This window comes from Aphelocoma coerulescens, assembly GCF_041296385.1.
Source record: "Aphelocoma coerulescens isolate FSJ_1873_10779 chromosome Z unlocalized genomic scaffold, UR_Acoe_1.0 ChrZ, whole genome shotgun sequence".
NCBI lineage: Eukaryota > Metazoa > Chordata > Aves > Passeriformes > Corvidae > Aphelocoma > Aphelocoma coerulescens.
In genome coordinates this window covers 10,683,188-10,700,118 of record NW_027184085.1, presented here as the reverse complement: position 1 = coordinate 10,700,118, position 16,931 = coordinate 10,683,188, and the positions used below count along the sequence as shown (strand labels likewise).

General features: G+C 41.9%; 1 protein-coding gene across 1 annotated transcript in view; it reads left to right on the top strand.

Annotated features, from left to right (window-relative positions):
• The first annotated feature begins 1,642 nt into the window (after positions 1–1,642).
• CCBE1 (collagen and calcium binding EGF domains 1) overlaps positions 1,643–16,931 on the top strand; it is a 93,272-nt gene continuing 77,983 nt past the window's right edge. The window contains 4 exon segments of the mRNA XM_069002128.1: positions 1,643–1,702; positions 1,704–1,820; positions 1,822–2,165; positions 2,286–2,366. Of these exon segments, the coding sequence (XP_068858229.1) occupies positions 1,643–1,702; positions 1,704–1,820; positions 1,822–2,165; positions 2,286–2,366 (602 nt within the window).

The following is a 16,931-nucleotide window of genomic DNA, read 5'->3' as shown; positions in this document are numbered from 1 at the left end:
TATTATTTTTTAATTAAAAGATAGCAGTGTGTTGATACAGTGCTGTGTGGGTGGCAAGCATTAAAGAAAAGGCAGGGAGACAAGTAAAGTAATTCAGGTAGTGAATCAGATCTGCACTGAGTGGCAAAAGTTGTGGAAAAACCCTACCTTTTTAGAAGCATACTTATGCCAGGCCAATATACAGGTCTTTTAAAATCAAAGTCCTCCTGAATTCATGACACTTGGGTCTGGGCTGGAAATCATCCAAAGGATTTCGGCTCTGTTCTCTGATATGATTCAATCTCTTTAGAAAGGAGCTTTTTGGAGGGAGTGTGACCACTTCTGGAATGTGTTAAATTAAATCCTTTGTTATCTATAGACAGACATCACAGGGGTTACAGCAGTGCAAACCTCTCCTCATTTCAGATCTTGTCACTGGATACTTTCTGCTTGGAGCGGGAGGGTAAGGAACACGATGTGGAGACAGGTGTCTCCTGAGCTCTTGGGTCCAAGAACCCAGGTCCTGCTTTTGTCCCTCTTATCTCCAAATCAGGAGAGGCTGTCTGGCAGAGGTGAGTGCTTAGCCCTGTTAGAAAGACCCACAGCTTCCTCTGGCTTCAAGACAGCAAGTCCTGTCTTTGCTTACTCATTATTTGTATAAAGGAAAAAGAAGTAATTATGACAGAATAAACATTTGAAACATCCTCTTGAGAGCAAAAGCCAAAACAAGTGGTGAAAAAAAATCTGCCGTGCATCACTCCTTTGCTTAACTGAGCACAGGAATAGCAACAACGTGCAGGGTTGCCTAGAGGAGAGAAATACCTCGAAGCTGGCAGTTCACAGCACAGGCAGCAGACCATGGTGACAGTGGATGCTGTGCAAGTCAGGAAAAACTTCTGAAAAACCCCAGAGTTTCCCAGTTCCTCTATCGTTAGCCTTTTTCTGGGTACTGGACAACATACCAAAGGGATTAACATCTTAATCATAGCTGTTTCTTATATGGGGATCTGCATTGTTTATTTATTTATTTTGTTATCAGGAACTTCCTCTTAGAGACATGGGAAACTGAGGCACAGAATGGTGAAATTACTTCTTTAAATGTTGCCTGCAGCAGGGGAAAAAATAGAAGTGTGTTGCTCAAATCTTACCCCTTTATTACTCCTGTGCTGGTTTAACAGAGGACTTAAAGTTTGTTCCTGGCATATCCCCGATTTTTCTGGCTGTAATCATACATGAGTACAATCTGTTGCTCACATGTCCCTGATTTTTCTGACTGCAAAATGAGGTCGTTTATACTGCAGGTGAAAGTGCTAGAAAGGCTGATTCGCACCCCCCATGTCCCGGGAGCTTTTCGTACTTGTAGGAAGTTACGTGTTGATCAAAGCCAATGCATCTGCCAAACACTGCAAAGGCACGGTGGTTTTGTAGGTTTGCTCCCCTGGTCCCAAGCAGTCTAACCGTGAAAACAGGATATGGTACAACGGGCCAGACCTGATGCGCTGCTTTATCAGAGTCTGCTGTCATTAATCTCCGTCTTTATGAATGGTGGGGAAGTGGCAGCTGTACACAAGGATAAACAGCCGTCGCCGCAGAGATGCTTTGAACTGCTCTGTTTCTTTGGGGAAGACATTTGAGATAAAGCCGAATCTGGAAAGCATCAGTGATGGTGCACCGAGAGCCGCTGATCACCCCCGGCGCTTCGGACCCTTCCACCACTTTCCGTCCCCCCTCACCCTGGGGCGGGCACCCCCCTCCCCCTCTTCCCCCTGCTGTCCGCAGCCGGGGGGTCGGGAGTGGAGCGTGGCGGGGAAGGGGGGGGGGGGGGGAGGGGGCGGGGAGAGACTGTGTGTTGATGTCCCCTCACTCCCACCGCACATCTGCCGCGACCCTGCCACATCTGGCCGCCGCCCCGCCGCGGGGCAGCATCTGCCGGCACATCTGGGCTCGCGCGGCCCCTCCCCGCGGGCACATCTGTCGGCGGCGGGGGGCGGCCCCGCGGCGGGGCGGGAGGAGCGCGGTCGGCGCAGCCCCGCCGCCGGCCGGGGCGGGCAGAGCCGGCGCGGCGCGGAGGGGAGCGGCGGCCCGATGGGGCGGCCGGCCGGCAGCCTGGCCCCGCTCCGGCTGCTGCTGCTCCTGGCGCTGGGACACGCCTGGACCTACAGGGAGGAGCCGCAGGAAGGCGACAGGTGGGTGTTGCGATAGCTCGGCTGCTTCTGTGCGTTTGCTCCCCGTCTACCACCTTCTTTTTCTTTTTCCTACCTTTTGGGTTTGTTTTTTTTTTAATACTACGACTCCCTGCCCTGTAGGGAGGTCTGCTCCGAGAACAAAATCGCGACCACCCGCTACCCCTGCCTGAAACCCACGGGCGAGCTCACCACCTGCTTCAGGTGAGCACCGCGGCCGCGGAGGACGGGGGGAAAAGGGGGCGCGGGGCACACGCGTGTCCGCGGCTGGGGACTCGGGGCAGCGGGGGACACATGCGTGTGGGTGTCAGGCGCAGGGACGGCTGCTGCGGCAGCTTTTTGTCTCCCCCCTGCTCCGTGCTAGCCCACCCCGGCATTCCCACCACCCCGCGCACCGCGGAGCAGGTAACTTGGTCACATCCCTCCCGCGTTCCGCATCTCCCCTGGCAAGTCCCGCAGCTGTCCCAGGGAAGGGTTTCAGTAACTCGCTGCAAACGTCACCTCCGAGACAGCGCTGGAGAGCGCGCCTGTGGTTCTGATTGCCGTATCCAAGCCACCGACAGTCACTGACACGGTGAGAGAGGCTCCCTCTGACTTGGGTGTCCAGCAGCACATTGGAGCTACAGCTGCATCAGTTGCAGGATAATCAGGGAGATCGTCTGGATTTGTGCCACGCATAAGATATCTTAAGTTAGGTAGATGAATCATACCCTCAGAATGAGTAACTTCTTCAGCAATCATCTCTGGGGGAGAAATTCGGCAGAGGCCTCTCAAATTAAGTAAGATGAATCTAATCATGAGTTTTCATTTTTCAGCTGTGTGTTTGAGGAACTTCATCTGTTTTAATGATGACAGCTGTGCAGAACAGTTGACAGTGGATGTGCTTTTTCAAGAGCTGTACACAAAGTGTGAGCACACACGTATCCCTCCACTGATGCCCTCGGGTTAGCCCTGTCCCCACAGACGAGATGTTTCTCATATGAAAGCTGCTTCTTGTGAGAGGTTGCTTTGTGCAGGCAACTGTGCTCTGCCTGTGTGTGTATGCCTGCATGTGGCTGGGAGCCACTTTATATATACGAATAACACGATAATGCATGCAGAAAGTGCTACAGAGATTGTCCATTTCTTCTGTTCAGCATTAGTTCCAAAGAGCTATAGACACATGGTGCAGCAATGTTGCCCCTCTCCCATGTTCTCAGGCTTGTTCATGCCCTCTGACAGCCACAGACACCTGGGACAGTGTCCTGCAACTGCCCAGTTCTTAGCAGCATTAGCTTCCTCCCAGTCCCTGGGAAGGGCACTTCAGGGAATGGAGACCACCTTTCCCTGCTTCCCTTATCATCTCTCTCTCCTCTCCCTGTGAAGGTGAGGCAGAGCCCTTACAAGCATCTCTGTAGCACCCAATGGCAACACCTTTTGGAGAGAGACAGTGTGTAGGTTTTGCAGGGAAGGTTTTGCAGTTACTTGGTTGAACCTGCAGCATGTCTCTGGCTTGGGGGCAGAGCACTGGGGTGGACAAGGTTGTGCTGACTGAGGAGTTACTGAATGAAGAAGCCAGAGTGGGAGCTGCATAAAGCAGCACACACATGACCATCCTGTTCCTTAGTGCATGTCCCAAAATCCTTCTGAGGAAAGAAAGTGGTTCTGCTTTGTGTGTGATGGAGGAGGACTACACAGGCTCCACTGGCTGCTATGGACCACTGTGCAAAGAAAGAAGGTCTCTGTCCAGCTGCCAAGTCCCACTTGTGCCTTCTTTCATCCTTCCTGAGGTATTTCTGACCACTGGGCTCTAGATGTGATGAGCCTTCCTCCCTCCCCAGCTCTCCCTTTGTACAGTCCCAAGCGTTATTCACAGTCCCAAATCAGCACAGTCTGTGTGAATGAGCATTTCCAAACTGCTGCATTGAACTCTTGGTTGTTCTAGTTCAAACCTTTTCGTATCTATGATTTCTAAGTCTGCCTTGCTTTAGAAAAGAAAAAATTCCGTTTCTTTGTAATCACATACTTTCAAGGTTTTACCTTTAGGGTTGGGTGAGGGCTCCATTCCCCACCCTGTGAGATCTCTTTCATGATGTCCCTGCGCAAGAGCAGGGCAGCATCTCTGAGAGGGAGGCATGTGGCTCAGCAGGGCAGCTCTGCACCGAGTCCATACCTGAGCTGCTGGCAATGTGCTGCCAGTCCTGGCCCTCGGAACTGTGCCACACTCTGACACAGACCCGCAGCATCACCCTCCTGAGGTGCTGAACCCCAGGGGCAGAGCAGCACCCCATTGCTCCAGGTAACAAGGTGTGCTCCCAGCAGGCATGTGGGATTACCCTCGGCAGAGCACATTTTAATGTAAGATTCATTAATATTTTGAGGTTGAGGTTGTTAACAAGATGACAGGAAACTTGCAAGTGTTGACTAATCCTCTAGTGCCTCAAGGCGGATTTTGTTTCATAGGACATTCAGGAGCTTAAGGATTCAGTTTGCGTCTCTGGAATGACAACCAACAACTTATATTCAGCTTGATGGAAACTCAGCTGTGGCTTTGAGGAGCTTTCACTCCAGTTTTCACATAAACTTGATTTTGATGTTCTAGAATTTATTCTTACAACACTTCATTTTTTATCTTCCTAGATCTCTTTTTTCACAGTACTTCATAATGAAAATAGTTACATAGTTCATATACATAGATGATGTGGGAGATAGATGAAGGGATTGTTAGAGGTAGATGAAGGGATAGTTGATGTGAGCTTCTATTTACTACTAGCAGACACACCTAACTTCTTTCCTATGTCAAAATAACTTTTGTGTAGAAATTACACAAACTGACACAAAATTTATCTCATGTCATAACACATCAGGCATAAGGCAACATGCACCACTACAGATGAACTGTTGTGCAATTAGTCAAATAAAAGAAGGAATACATATGAAGTGAGACATCAAAATTCCTGACCAAAATTCTTGATGGAAAACAATTTCATCTTTATATTAGTCCTGCTGGAATTTGTCAGGAAAATCAGCATGTTTTCTGAGCACTTCAATAAAAATAGCATTTTTCATCACAAAAAATATTTTTTTATTTTATTTTTTTAACCAGATTTACTCATGATTAAAGATGATCCAAATGGAGGGCCAAGCTAGAAGTGGGGCCAAGCACTGAGAATATATTGGCTTTTTTCCCTGTGGTCATAGCAACCACATACACAATCAGATGTATTTTTCTCTTTTGAGTGTGTGCAGTCTGGCCCTTGGTTTAGTTTGATTTGTATTTTTTTATACATGTCCTCTGTATTTGTTTTCATAAGAGTACAGAGGAACAGATGCAAAAAGCAGAGGGAGCTTATACAAAATCTTTTCTGTGGAAATCTCATTTAAACTCTTGTGTGTAACGGCACAAAGTACCCGGTACTGATGTTCCCATCAGGTAGGTACACTGAAGAATTTCTGCAGATTTGTTGATAGTGGTATGGTCCAGTAAGACACTGAATTCCTACTGTATGCAAAAGTTCATCAAATTTTAGGAAATTTGGGCAGCATGGGAATATGAAGCCCCAGTCTCTTGTTACTGTCTTCTCCAGTTATTTGGATGGGATGTTAACCTGTTTCACTCTCAGACAGACTTCGAAACAATTTGTTGGCATGAAAAATTACATAAATGTTGCTGTTTTCTCCAGTGCCTGTGACAATTCAGTTTGTGCATCCTTGCACCAGTCTTTTTCATTACAGTCCGTCCTTCATTTTCATTTTAAACAGTGCTGCTGTATGTTGTTTTTCTGCTCCAGAAGGAAAAGCAGCATCTGGAACAGGCATCCCCTTGCTTCGTCCTGATTGTGTAGCTGTGTTCCCATAAGGGAGTGGTAGTGGTTATATCACTTCCAAGTTCAGAAGGATCAATGTCTAATCTGGTACAATTTATTAATTTGAGTTGCTCCATTTTTTAAAACCAGCAAACTTTATCACCTCAGTAACTGTTGTATGTTAGGAGAGCTAAATATTTTATTCAGTTAGAATTCAGAGAGTGTAGTGAATTATTCAGAAAGGCAATATACAGACTGAACAGAAACATTTGCTAGTGGGAAGCTGTTACAAGTTGTAGGAAGATTCAATCACGAAACATGGGAAAATGAGAATATTTTTATTGCCTGACTGCCCATCTCTTTGCCTACTAGACACTTAAATATTGTTGTAAGCTGACATGAAAGAAACAGTTTTGCTCCTCCTCAGAAAATGTTTATAAAGTGTTAAATTAAGAAAACCATCATGCGTAGATAAGGCAGATGAAAACTTGAACCTGGATCTGCACAGCCTGGAAGAACACTTTAGCCATTGCCTTCATGGGCTAAGGGAAGATTCGGTTTTCTGTCTTTCATGAAACTGTTAGTCTCAGCTGACAAAACTGATTTTTTAAAAAACAAATAGACTATTGATATGGTAAGAGGAAATATCCATCTTTCTCTGACATTGCCATAAGTACTCTCCTGCATTTTTTGCTGAAAATGAAGCGTGCAAGGACAAGTTACACCCTAATTTCGTGTGTACAGTGATGGAGACTGCTCCTGGTCTTGCCTTCCGCAGGGGTAAGAAGTTCAGAGTTAGGGTGCTGGGGAGAACAATCCTAGCTAATGAATCGGTCGAATCTTTGTAAAGATGAGCCAAATCTTTACATATTACAAATGTAATACAACAAATTGCTACAAATCAGCCCCATGTTGTGGGACTTAATTCTTAGAATTTGGCTTAGAACTTAATCTGTAACTTTTTTTGGTAGTATTTTGCAAGAAGAAGGTCTTTTAAATAGGATGAACACATTTCAGTGTAGGTTGTCAGCCTCTTCATCTGATAATTAGCAGCAACAAGTATTTTGCATAGGCCCTCCCAGCACTTCAGGTTTCAAATTCTGCTGTAAAAAATTGTTCTACGCTTCATAACAAAAACACAGTTCAAATGTATTGTGAAAGAGAATGCATATATATCTATACCCCACTTATTCCTGATGCTAAACAGGGATCACATGCCTCAGAAGGCATTTCTCTTTACCCTCTTAAATGCTGACACTGCTGGTGAAGCCTACTATTTTTATAGACTATCATTTTGCACATTCTTAAAAGATAAAAGTAATTGCGAATAAGTTGAATTGTAGCTGTTTCACAAAGAGCAGCACTTTCACTAATATGCCCTTGGGGACCGTATGCAATTCCTGGTTCCCAGATACTCAGAGAGCATGTAGCAGAGCTTTCCAACATGAGAAAAAAATTGCTGTATATAGTTTTGGAACTTTCAGCTGGAGTAAGCAGGGATAACATTCGGTCATCTTATCTTCTGACTTTACTTTTCATAAATTTCTTTTTTATAGTTGCTATTGCATTTCCTCTCTGAAGTTTTGCTGACTATTCCATATCATTGAAAGACCCCCAACTGACATATTATAATATAAGAGCTAAACAAGAAACGAACTTGATTAGAGCAAAGTACTGCCTAATCTCCAGTTATCTTGAAGGGAAATGCACTCTGTAGTGGAATTTTGCTGGAAATTTAAGAGAGAATATGATTTCAAATTTTGTATTGGTTTCAGAAAACTGAACGTAAAGAATATACATATATATGCATTTTTTTAATAAAATCTTCCAGGGAGTTGCCATCACAGGTAGAACTTTGTACATATCTACATATCTATGAATAAAATTTTGCTTCAATACAGTACTTTTTTACAAAACAGTGTATGCTACAGTGGTGCCAACACATTCTTCCTAGCTTTCCTAGATTTTTTTTTTTTTTCCCACTATTGCGTTGGAAGTAGCACCTTCAAATTTTATGGTTCTGACTGCATTCAGTCCTGAGTTTCATTCATTTTTCTTTGCTGTGATTGCCAAAGGAACAGATTGCTCACTGCTACTGAGACACATTGTGAATATATGCTGATTAAGGCTAACACCGACGCCACACAGTTGTCTGTAAGCTTCCATGCTACATTTGGGTGGCCATGACTTTCTGTGTCACTTTTCTGACTCAGGTGCTAAGGATAAGAAACTTAATTATTTCTGGATTTTGGTGATGTTAGAGACACCTGAGATCTCAGGAGAGGTCGATGTGACTGGCTGCAGCAGAGACCCCTGCAGCAAAACATGGTGCTCCTGTGGGTTTCCTGTGCCGTGTCTCCTCTGTACAGCCAGCTCACTGCAAAATGAAACAATTTAATTAATGGTCTTTAAGAACATTGCATAATTACTGTGAGTTGTGCTCTCAGGTAGGACGTGCTAATTAAAGGATGAGGTGAGGCAAGTGGTCGTTCACGTAGTCCAGCAGTTTTTGATGTTCACATCAAAGCAGTTTGGAGAATTTTAGAACTGGCCAGCTGAGAGCTTTATGATAAGTGCCTTGCTTGGTGGTTTGATTGATAATGAAACCCAGGTGCTTTGCATTATGGTTTTCATCTACAGAATATAGGGTTAAATATGAACTGACTTTCCTGGCCATGTCGTCTAGCTCAGAGACTCCAGACAAACAAAATAGTAGCCCCAGGGCCTCCCATGGCTGATACGAAATAGGTAATAAAAATAGGCCACCAAAGGGAACATGACGTTCGCAATTATCCTAAGTATTGTATATGCTCCCTAAGGTCAGGCTGTTTTGTCCTTAAAAAAGTGATTGTAGTCTCTCCTGCTAACAGCAGGATGTTATTAATACTTGTATTACTGCTCCCATTGTGGTAGACACCCATTGAGCTGAGTTGAGCTGTACTGATTGCAGACAAAACAGGCAAGACAGAAAAGGCAGGAATGGAAGGCTAGAGATATGGAGCAGCAGTGAAGAGAAAGGACAAAACCCTGAGGGGCATGGAGCAAGCAGAAAAAAGAATTGACATAGCCATAAAAAGACAAAAATTCCATCTTGGTGGTGGTTTGTGTGACAGATATGTGTGTGACAGAAGGGAGGTAATCACTCCCCAAAGAAGTATAATTTAAATGCTTCCAGGCTTCTACTTAAGTTAAACCCATAAAAACAAAACATCAGCCAAAATCAGACAAAAACCCCCATGCATGCACCCCTGGGAGGATTCCTGTTCTCCCAGCTAGACTTGGAGCTAAGCTCCAGGGACTGATGCATCTTCCCTTGACAGACTCTCCCCTTACTTCCTTCCTCAATCTGGAAAATCTCTCTCCCTCTCTGTCCCTCTCTGTAAAGTGTGTGTGAGCAGGGGCAGGAGAGACAATTTACAGGCAAATATTTAAATTTCCCTTTCAGTCATTGCTCAGTTCAGATTGCCAGGGCTCCTTGTCATAGCGAAGGGTTATTGGGAAGTAGTTGAGCATGAAATATTTAAACTATGTGTGGAAAAGTAGATCAGGCCTGCTAAAGATCCCAGGTAAGACAGGATTGGCCAGTACAAAGAACATGTGAGCAACAGGTTTTTTGAGATCTCTGCTGTGCTGGCCTGTTTTTCTGTCATTGCATGTTTGGAAAGGAAATTATTGTATGTGGGGAACAAGGTCACACCAAGCAGGTATGCGGGAGATGCCTGATGTTGATTTGCAGATAAGCAGTTACACTGAACCTGGGGTATATCTCATTTCAGATTACACTCACTCTTGCGCAGTGCTGGTCGTTTGGGGCATGTGTGATTTTGGGTTTCATTGAGATTGTGCTGAATTCTCACAATCTTGAGTTTAATCTTTTGGTTTTGCCTCCACTGCAGTGCCCTGAGTCCTGAGACGGCTTTTGTCTCAAAGTGTGAGTCACTGCTGAGTGTTCAGCACCCATGTCACTCCAGCTGGAGCTGTTGGGGATGGCACATGGCTTTGTCATAAGTCAGTGACAGGGAGAACGTCTTCTCTGGAGACCCTGTGTTGCTTACATCTCACACAGACCACATTGGTCACTCCAGGGTTCCTCTTTATAATTGTGCCAACCACCCCAAACAAGCAAAGCCAACTTTGATTTACAGTAAAGAAAAAAGTTTTCCCAAAGTCTGCTCAGATTTTTTTTCTTTTATCTGTGTTGTCTGTTTTCTATTTGGTTGGTTTCAGTTTTCAAACTAATAGTGGCTTCTTTCGTAAACTAACAGTAGCAAATATCACTCTGCTCAACTGCCATTTCTTCTATGTGGTTCCAATTGTAAGCAGAAACAATGGAAAGCAGAATCCATACAGTGCTGACTTGATTTCTTCTTGGCCGAGTAAAAGAAAACAATTTGTTTGCATCTCCTCAAGAGTAGCTCTGTTTAACTGTTGAGGAGAAAAACAATTTCAGTTTTAGACAGTAATCTCCGAGTTTAGTGTTTGGAAAATCCTTCTCCCTTAATGAGTGTTTTCCATTGTGTTGTGTTGATTTCATTGCTGATCCTGGTTCAAAAAATGCAGTACAAGACCAGCAAGCATTTAGCATACATCCAGCTATTAAAAATAAGTTCTTCTGAGTTTCTTTGTTAGTTTCAAGTTCTAACCACATTCATTTTCATTGACAATCCGTGCTGTAATTGAAATGAGATTAAATACCCAGTGTTTGTATTAACTGCATTAATTTTAGCAGCCACTCAGTAGTAAACACAAATTAAACAGAATTTTTCTCCATCCTTTTCAAATGGAGTAGGACATAAAGTGATGCATACACAGTGTTTTATGTGGGAAAGAGAGGCAAAATCTAAGATATAATCCAAGTTTTTAAGTGGGTCGTTTTTGGAAAATGAATAAGCTTATTATAGGTCAAAGGCAAGTTATTGTAGAGCATGAGTTTGGAGAAATATAAGACAGTATTCATCTGGGCTAGCAAGCATATTATTTCTCTTTCTATAGAAAAATTACTGGTCCATAGCTTCCAGTGTAAAACAGCAGTGTTCATGTTGGCTTCATCATTTCACTATCAACCGCTGAGGAGGAAGGTTGACCACCTAATTCTCTGTAACAAGGTGTGCAAGTCCAAGAAGTTATATTGTACAGTCTTCAAAAGGGATGAAGAAATACATTAAGTATTATCATAATATTTCAGGAGAAATGGATGAATGCTCAAAATACAGAAATTTGTGAAAGTACACCCAGAAAAAAAGTGTGCTCAGAACTCTTTTGTAAGAGAGAGCAAATAACATTACTGGATGCACTTTTTCTTCGTAAATAACTTCCTGCCCAGAGCTCCAGTGTCTCTGTGGAATGTTAATATTCCTGTGATCACATTCAACACGTTAAATGTGTGTTGTGAATCGGACATCTTGTCTACTCAATAGGATGTAATTATCATACTCAATTTTCACTAAGGACTTTATTATCATAGCTGCACCAAAATAGCGGAGTCATTTCCTAAACATGGCTCTCTGGAATTCTGACAAAACCCCTTAGTTTAGAGATTATTGCCTTGGAGAGTTGAAACAAAAATAGCCAAAGGGAAAATTATTTAATCTTTTAAACACCATCTGCGGGGAGAGGAAGAAATGGGTGAAAACAGGGTTGAGGGGCTTTGGTAGTTCTAAGTGGTAGAGAAGTGGAGAGTGAGAAAGAGACTTGAGGGACCAGGAATGGAGCTACTGTTTGGTAAATGCTTAATCCTACTGGGAATATGTGCTTTTAGCTGCAGCTTCTTAAGGCAGGAGTAAGGAGCAGTGTCAGACAGGCAGTGCTGGCAGTCTGGGCTGATCTGTGGAATCCTGTAGCATGATGAACCGAACTGTTGGTCTGCACAGTGGCCTGGACAGTCTAAGGGAAAGTGGTGCCTCAGACTGTGACTCTTGGGGTGCCTCAGATGTTGACTTTTTCATATGTTACTTAACGTGCTGATCATATGCAAAATTATATGTTTGGTTAGGCAGTTGTATAAAGGTTGCTTTGATGTATATTTGGATTTTAAAAGCTCATTAGGGGTTTTTTTGGTTTGTTTTCCCTGTGGAAAGTGTACGTCTACTCCATTGGGCTTCTCTGGAGGCCTGGAGAGATAAGGACCCTATAGCAAGCAGGTTGTTGCAGTTTTTTTGTGTTTTCTTTTTTTTTGGTTGTTTGGTTTGGGATTTTTTTTTTGTTTCTTTGTTTTGTTTTTTTGTTCATTTGGGTTTTTTTTTGTTTGTTTGTAGTTTTTTGTTTAGTTTGTGGGGTTTTGTTTGTTTTTTGTTTGGGGTTTTTCTGGTTTAGAGTTTTCATGGGAAAATTTTCATTTCAAGCTCTTCTGATTTTAAAATTAAGAAACACAAAATGAAATGGGGAATCTAATTAGAAATAGAGAACATGTGATTCATTATTATTCTCCCTTATCCTGCTTGCCTTCTAGCTTGTCTAATAGCAAACCAGAAGATACTGAACATGCTACTTCTGAGAGTGTTGCCCTGCTCAGTGTCACACTTCATTTCCCTACATTTCTAACTTCCATCAAAGTGCAGTAAATTAGGGATGACAGAGGGAAATGGGACAATCTGACAATTCCCAGTTTTCAGGCATTTCTGTTCAGAGTCTGCTTTAGGAGTCCAGGGTCAGATTCTTTTCTCTGTATATGGTCAGTGAGGAGAAGGAGAAAGAATTACCCCTTACAGCAAGCTAACGTGATATTTCTTCTTAGTTTTAAAACTTGTTAAAGAGAAATGGAAATTTTCCTGTCATATAATCTCAGCAAAGAGCTTTACCCACAAAGCTTTATAAAGACAGACCAGCATTCCTGGATCTCCTCTGGATTTGAAGTAAATTCAAAGTGCAGTCAAACCTTCTGTGCTTGATTTTAAATCAGGCCCTTTTCCTGCAGAAATTTCTCTGTGTGGCAGAGGAGCTTAAGAACATTTAAAGAATGTGTCTGCAGGACTGGTCATTTTTTGATTTTTCTTAAAAGCTCACCTCTGTTAAAGGATGTCTGTCTTGGTCCCTGCATGGGCACTAAAGAATGGATGGACGCTGTATGAAAAGATTTGCAGAGGTTTGCATTTCCATAGCTCTACTGACTTCCCTGGACCTGCACCAAAGTGTGTCAGTTGGAGAATTCTTCATAATTATTCTCAGCGTTCCACGAAAAAAAAAAAGAATGCAGGAAGATGTTAAAGCAGATTGAACGCGTCTTACCAACAAAGTGAATTCTCTGCCTGATTTTCCAAGCTGAGATTCTTGGCCAGAGTCTTGTTTGTGCTATTTGTTGTCCTCGCACTGACCTATACTTGAATTTGTGGTTTTATTGACCATGCCTGGAAGAGTCCTTGGCGGTGCCCCTCCAGATTTACATTGGTGGGAGCACTGTGATCCAGGGAGGCAGTGGGGTTTAACATTAGGAGGGACTTGCCAGGAGTCCAGTTCTAGGTCCTAGGCTTAATTTCTCTGCTCCTCAAGGAGCTGTATCATGCCAAATTCTTCTTTCAGTTACCCACTAAAGTTTTCCATCGGATGTCAGTATTAGCTACTTCTCCAGCTATAAAATGGAGGACAAAGCCTAATTTATGCCTCACAGGGAAGAAAGAGAACCTAAAAGCTTAAGCTGAAGATGTAGCATTCCTGTTACAGCAAAGAAGATTGTTGTAAATCAAATGTTCAAATAACTTGCTTGACTTTGTTTACTTTGGTGATTTGCTGTCATTCAGTTCAACAAAATACTACTGTTTGAGATAAGAAGAATAAAATGCTCATTTTTAAAAGTATATTTTTTCATATCCACGAAGAGACAAATTAGATTTTTGAGATGTTTTCTTATGTTTCAAAAGTATCCAGAGTATTTCCACAGGGGGAGTAAGCTAATGGTACATCACTGGAACATCTCCAGTGAAAACAACTGTGGCAGAGTGAAAAGAGCAGTAGAAAACAAGTAGTCAGGGACAACAATGGCAAAAATACACATATATTTATTTATACATCCTTGTTTGCAATATAGACCTCTGGATATTTTTAAGTACCAGTAAAATAGACTTCAAACATTTTCATTGACCTTGCAGCCATTACAGTTATAAGTAGTTCCAATGAAAAGAAAACTCTTCCAAGAAATTTTCCTCAAGGACTTGACAAAGATTTAATACAGGACAAATATATCTTCAGGATGGAATTAATGGAGAAACTTTCCTGTGTTCAGATTCCTCTTAATTGTATATTAGGTCTGAAGACCCTGGCTGTATTCCATATTGTTCCATTTGTTGTTTGCATCTGTAAGGCTTCTCTTTTGGAAGAAAGAACCAAACAAATCTAGCAACCCTTTTATTAAATGCCATCTTGACCTTGCTTCTTGGAAATATAATGGCCCAAAGGATGAAAAATTACAGCAAGTGTTTATTACTGAAATCCAGTCTCAGTTGTGAGAAGATTAAGTGTTTCAAAAGATTTAATATCCTGCCTGCTTCAATGGGATGCATGTGGAAAAGAGCTGCAAAGCAGCAGAGAACCGGAAATGGCTGTGTGATGTCCTGCTCTGTAGGCACGTAGTTGATACTTGTGGGAAATGCTTGAGAACACAAGTTTTAGAAGGGATCCTAACCAAATCCCTGATTTCCCTATCAGGCTCCTACGAGGAAGACTTGGACCATGTACCCTTACATCATCCCAAACTGCCTGGTGACAATAGCAGAGAGAAGCAGAGACTCCCAAAATATGGGTTTGGAAGTCAAGTGTCAAATTGGTGTTCTGCAGTGGGATATCAATATCTGAATGAAAAGCTACTTTAACCCTGATTTTTTGTAGGAAAACTGTAGTTCCTAAACCCATCTGGATGCATGAAAAAGTCTGTTTATGAGGAAGGTTTATTTGGAGAAGCAGGTTCCTGATAAATACAGAAGCAGATGCTAACTTCTACTAGAAATAAGTTTTCTTTTTAAAATGGCTAAACTGCAGACTTTAAAAAATTGCAAGTTTTTTCTTGCTCCTGGAGACAAAATGAGATTGGTTGTCTTTGCAGATGCTTTTCCATCTTTTACTGCACAACAGGAAAACATTCTCCATTTGAAAGGCTTCCTGAAACATTTCATGATATCCTTATGACTGTAACTTAGTTTATTGGGCAGAATATTGTTTTTGCAGTCCTTCTTACTGAAATATGAGTTTTACAAGTAGATACAATATCTTTTTCATTATTTGGTATCTGACATATAGAGCATGGCACATTATCTACCTGCTTTACTCAGACTAAATACATATCTCGGAAAGGCTTTGAAAGGCACAGACACCTGCTGCTCTTTGTTCACATTTTTTCATACTGATTTTCATACAACTTTTTTTTTAAAGATTTCCTTCTTAAAGAGTAAATTTTCCACAATGTATTTTTCTGTTAACTGCTCTGAGGTAATTCATAGGCCACATTTGGATGGTCTGTCATTCCCTTTGTAAAGTCAATGTTTAGATGGAGGATTAGCCATCCTGAGGTTTTCCTTTTACAGTATATAGCTGAAAAGCATAACAAAAGGAAATTATTTATAAACTTACCATCTCAGCTGTTGAAGTTAGAAACGTTCTGACAATCTCTTAGCTGTCTGTAATGGCAAGGCATGGACTCTCTTGGAAGAAATTTCAGCTGAGATATGACAACATATACACATAAAAATGCTACATAAATTAATGTCTCATCCAAGAGAGCAAGAATACCTTGTGCTTGGTTTTAGTGCCTGTGAACAAAAAAACTAGCTAGAGTCAAAACCTGTTTTGCAACACTAGTGCAAATTGGATATAGTTCCATTGGCTTTGATTGAACTTCTCTGGATTTATGCTGCTTTAAATGATGGTGAAAATAAGGTTTAGTCCCTGAAATTCAGCTTTCGTGAGGTCTCTCATTTCCCATCAGGATAAAGTAATTTGATTGTATTTTACAATGAGTCATCTAACTCAGCAATTGTTGTGTATGAGCAATTAAGTTCTGGTTTTTTTGAACTCTTCTGTTTCACCATAGATTTTTGAAGTTATTTTTGATTGTCGGTTATGAAGATTAAAGGAAAAAAAAAAAAGCAGCAAGAAAAAAGGCCCCAGCAAAAACCCATCAAAATCCAGCTTTTTTGTGTAATTTGTTTGGCTAGTCAGCACTTCTGGGCTGCTTCTAAATAAATAAATAAATTATGTGCAATTTTTTTTAAAAAGTTGGAAATCTTCAATGAACTGATGTATCTTCACTAAAGACAATGACACTTTGTATTTTTAGCCCAGCTGAAGTTTATTCTCATCCCTGTGATGCCCTAAGAGATGGATGATCAAACTGTTTGGATGCTTCAACCCATTGAGTTTGGTAGAAGTCCAATGCATCTGAGGACCTGTGCTCAAGTAGAGGGTATATGGAATAAAATTATTAGGAAGGATCAGTTAATTCTGGTATGTGGTAGAACTTTGCAACTTGCTGATGCGAAAAACAAAACAAAACAGGTCACAAATATATATTTTTTAATATGAGCAAGTCTGTATTCAATATCTTAGTCAAGTAAAATAGGAGGATGCTCTGTATTCCCTCACCTTCCCATCACTTTCTCAGTTCTCTGAATTCTCCTGCATTTATCAGCATCCCTGAACTGAAGAGAGCAGAAAAGATGCTTAATTTTAAGGCTGTGTTCTGCCAAGGCAGAACATACTCTCTCTTTTCCCTGTTAATTATCCAGAAGTCTCAGCACTGTTTTTTTATTACAAGTCTGCATTTTTCCCTTCCTAGTGTGTCACTTTAACTCATGAAGTTTTGCGCAGATTCCTGCAAACTTGCCTCAAAATTTTTCTTTTTTTATTTGCTTGCAAACACCTTAACTTTGCTAGAACAGTGTTGCAAGTAAGCAGAGACATAGAAAACACTTCAGCCTTATCAGGAGTCTGGGGAGAGTGTGTAAGTCTGCCAAAGCAGGAATTGGATATGCCCAGGAGGGAAGCGCCGCCAGCATTGAGA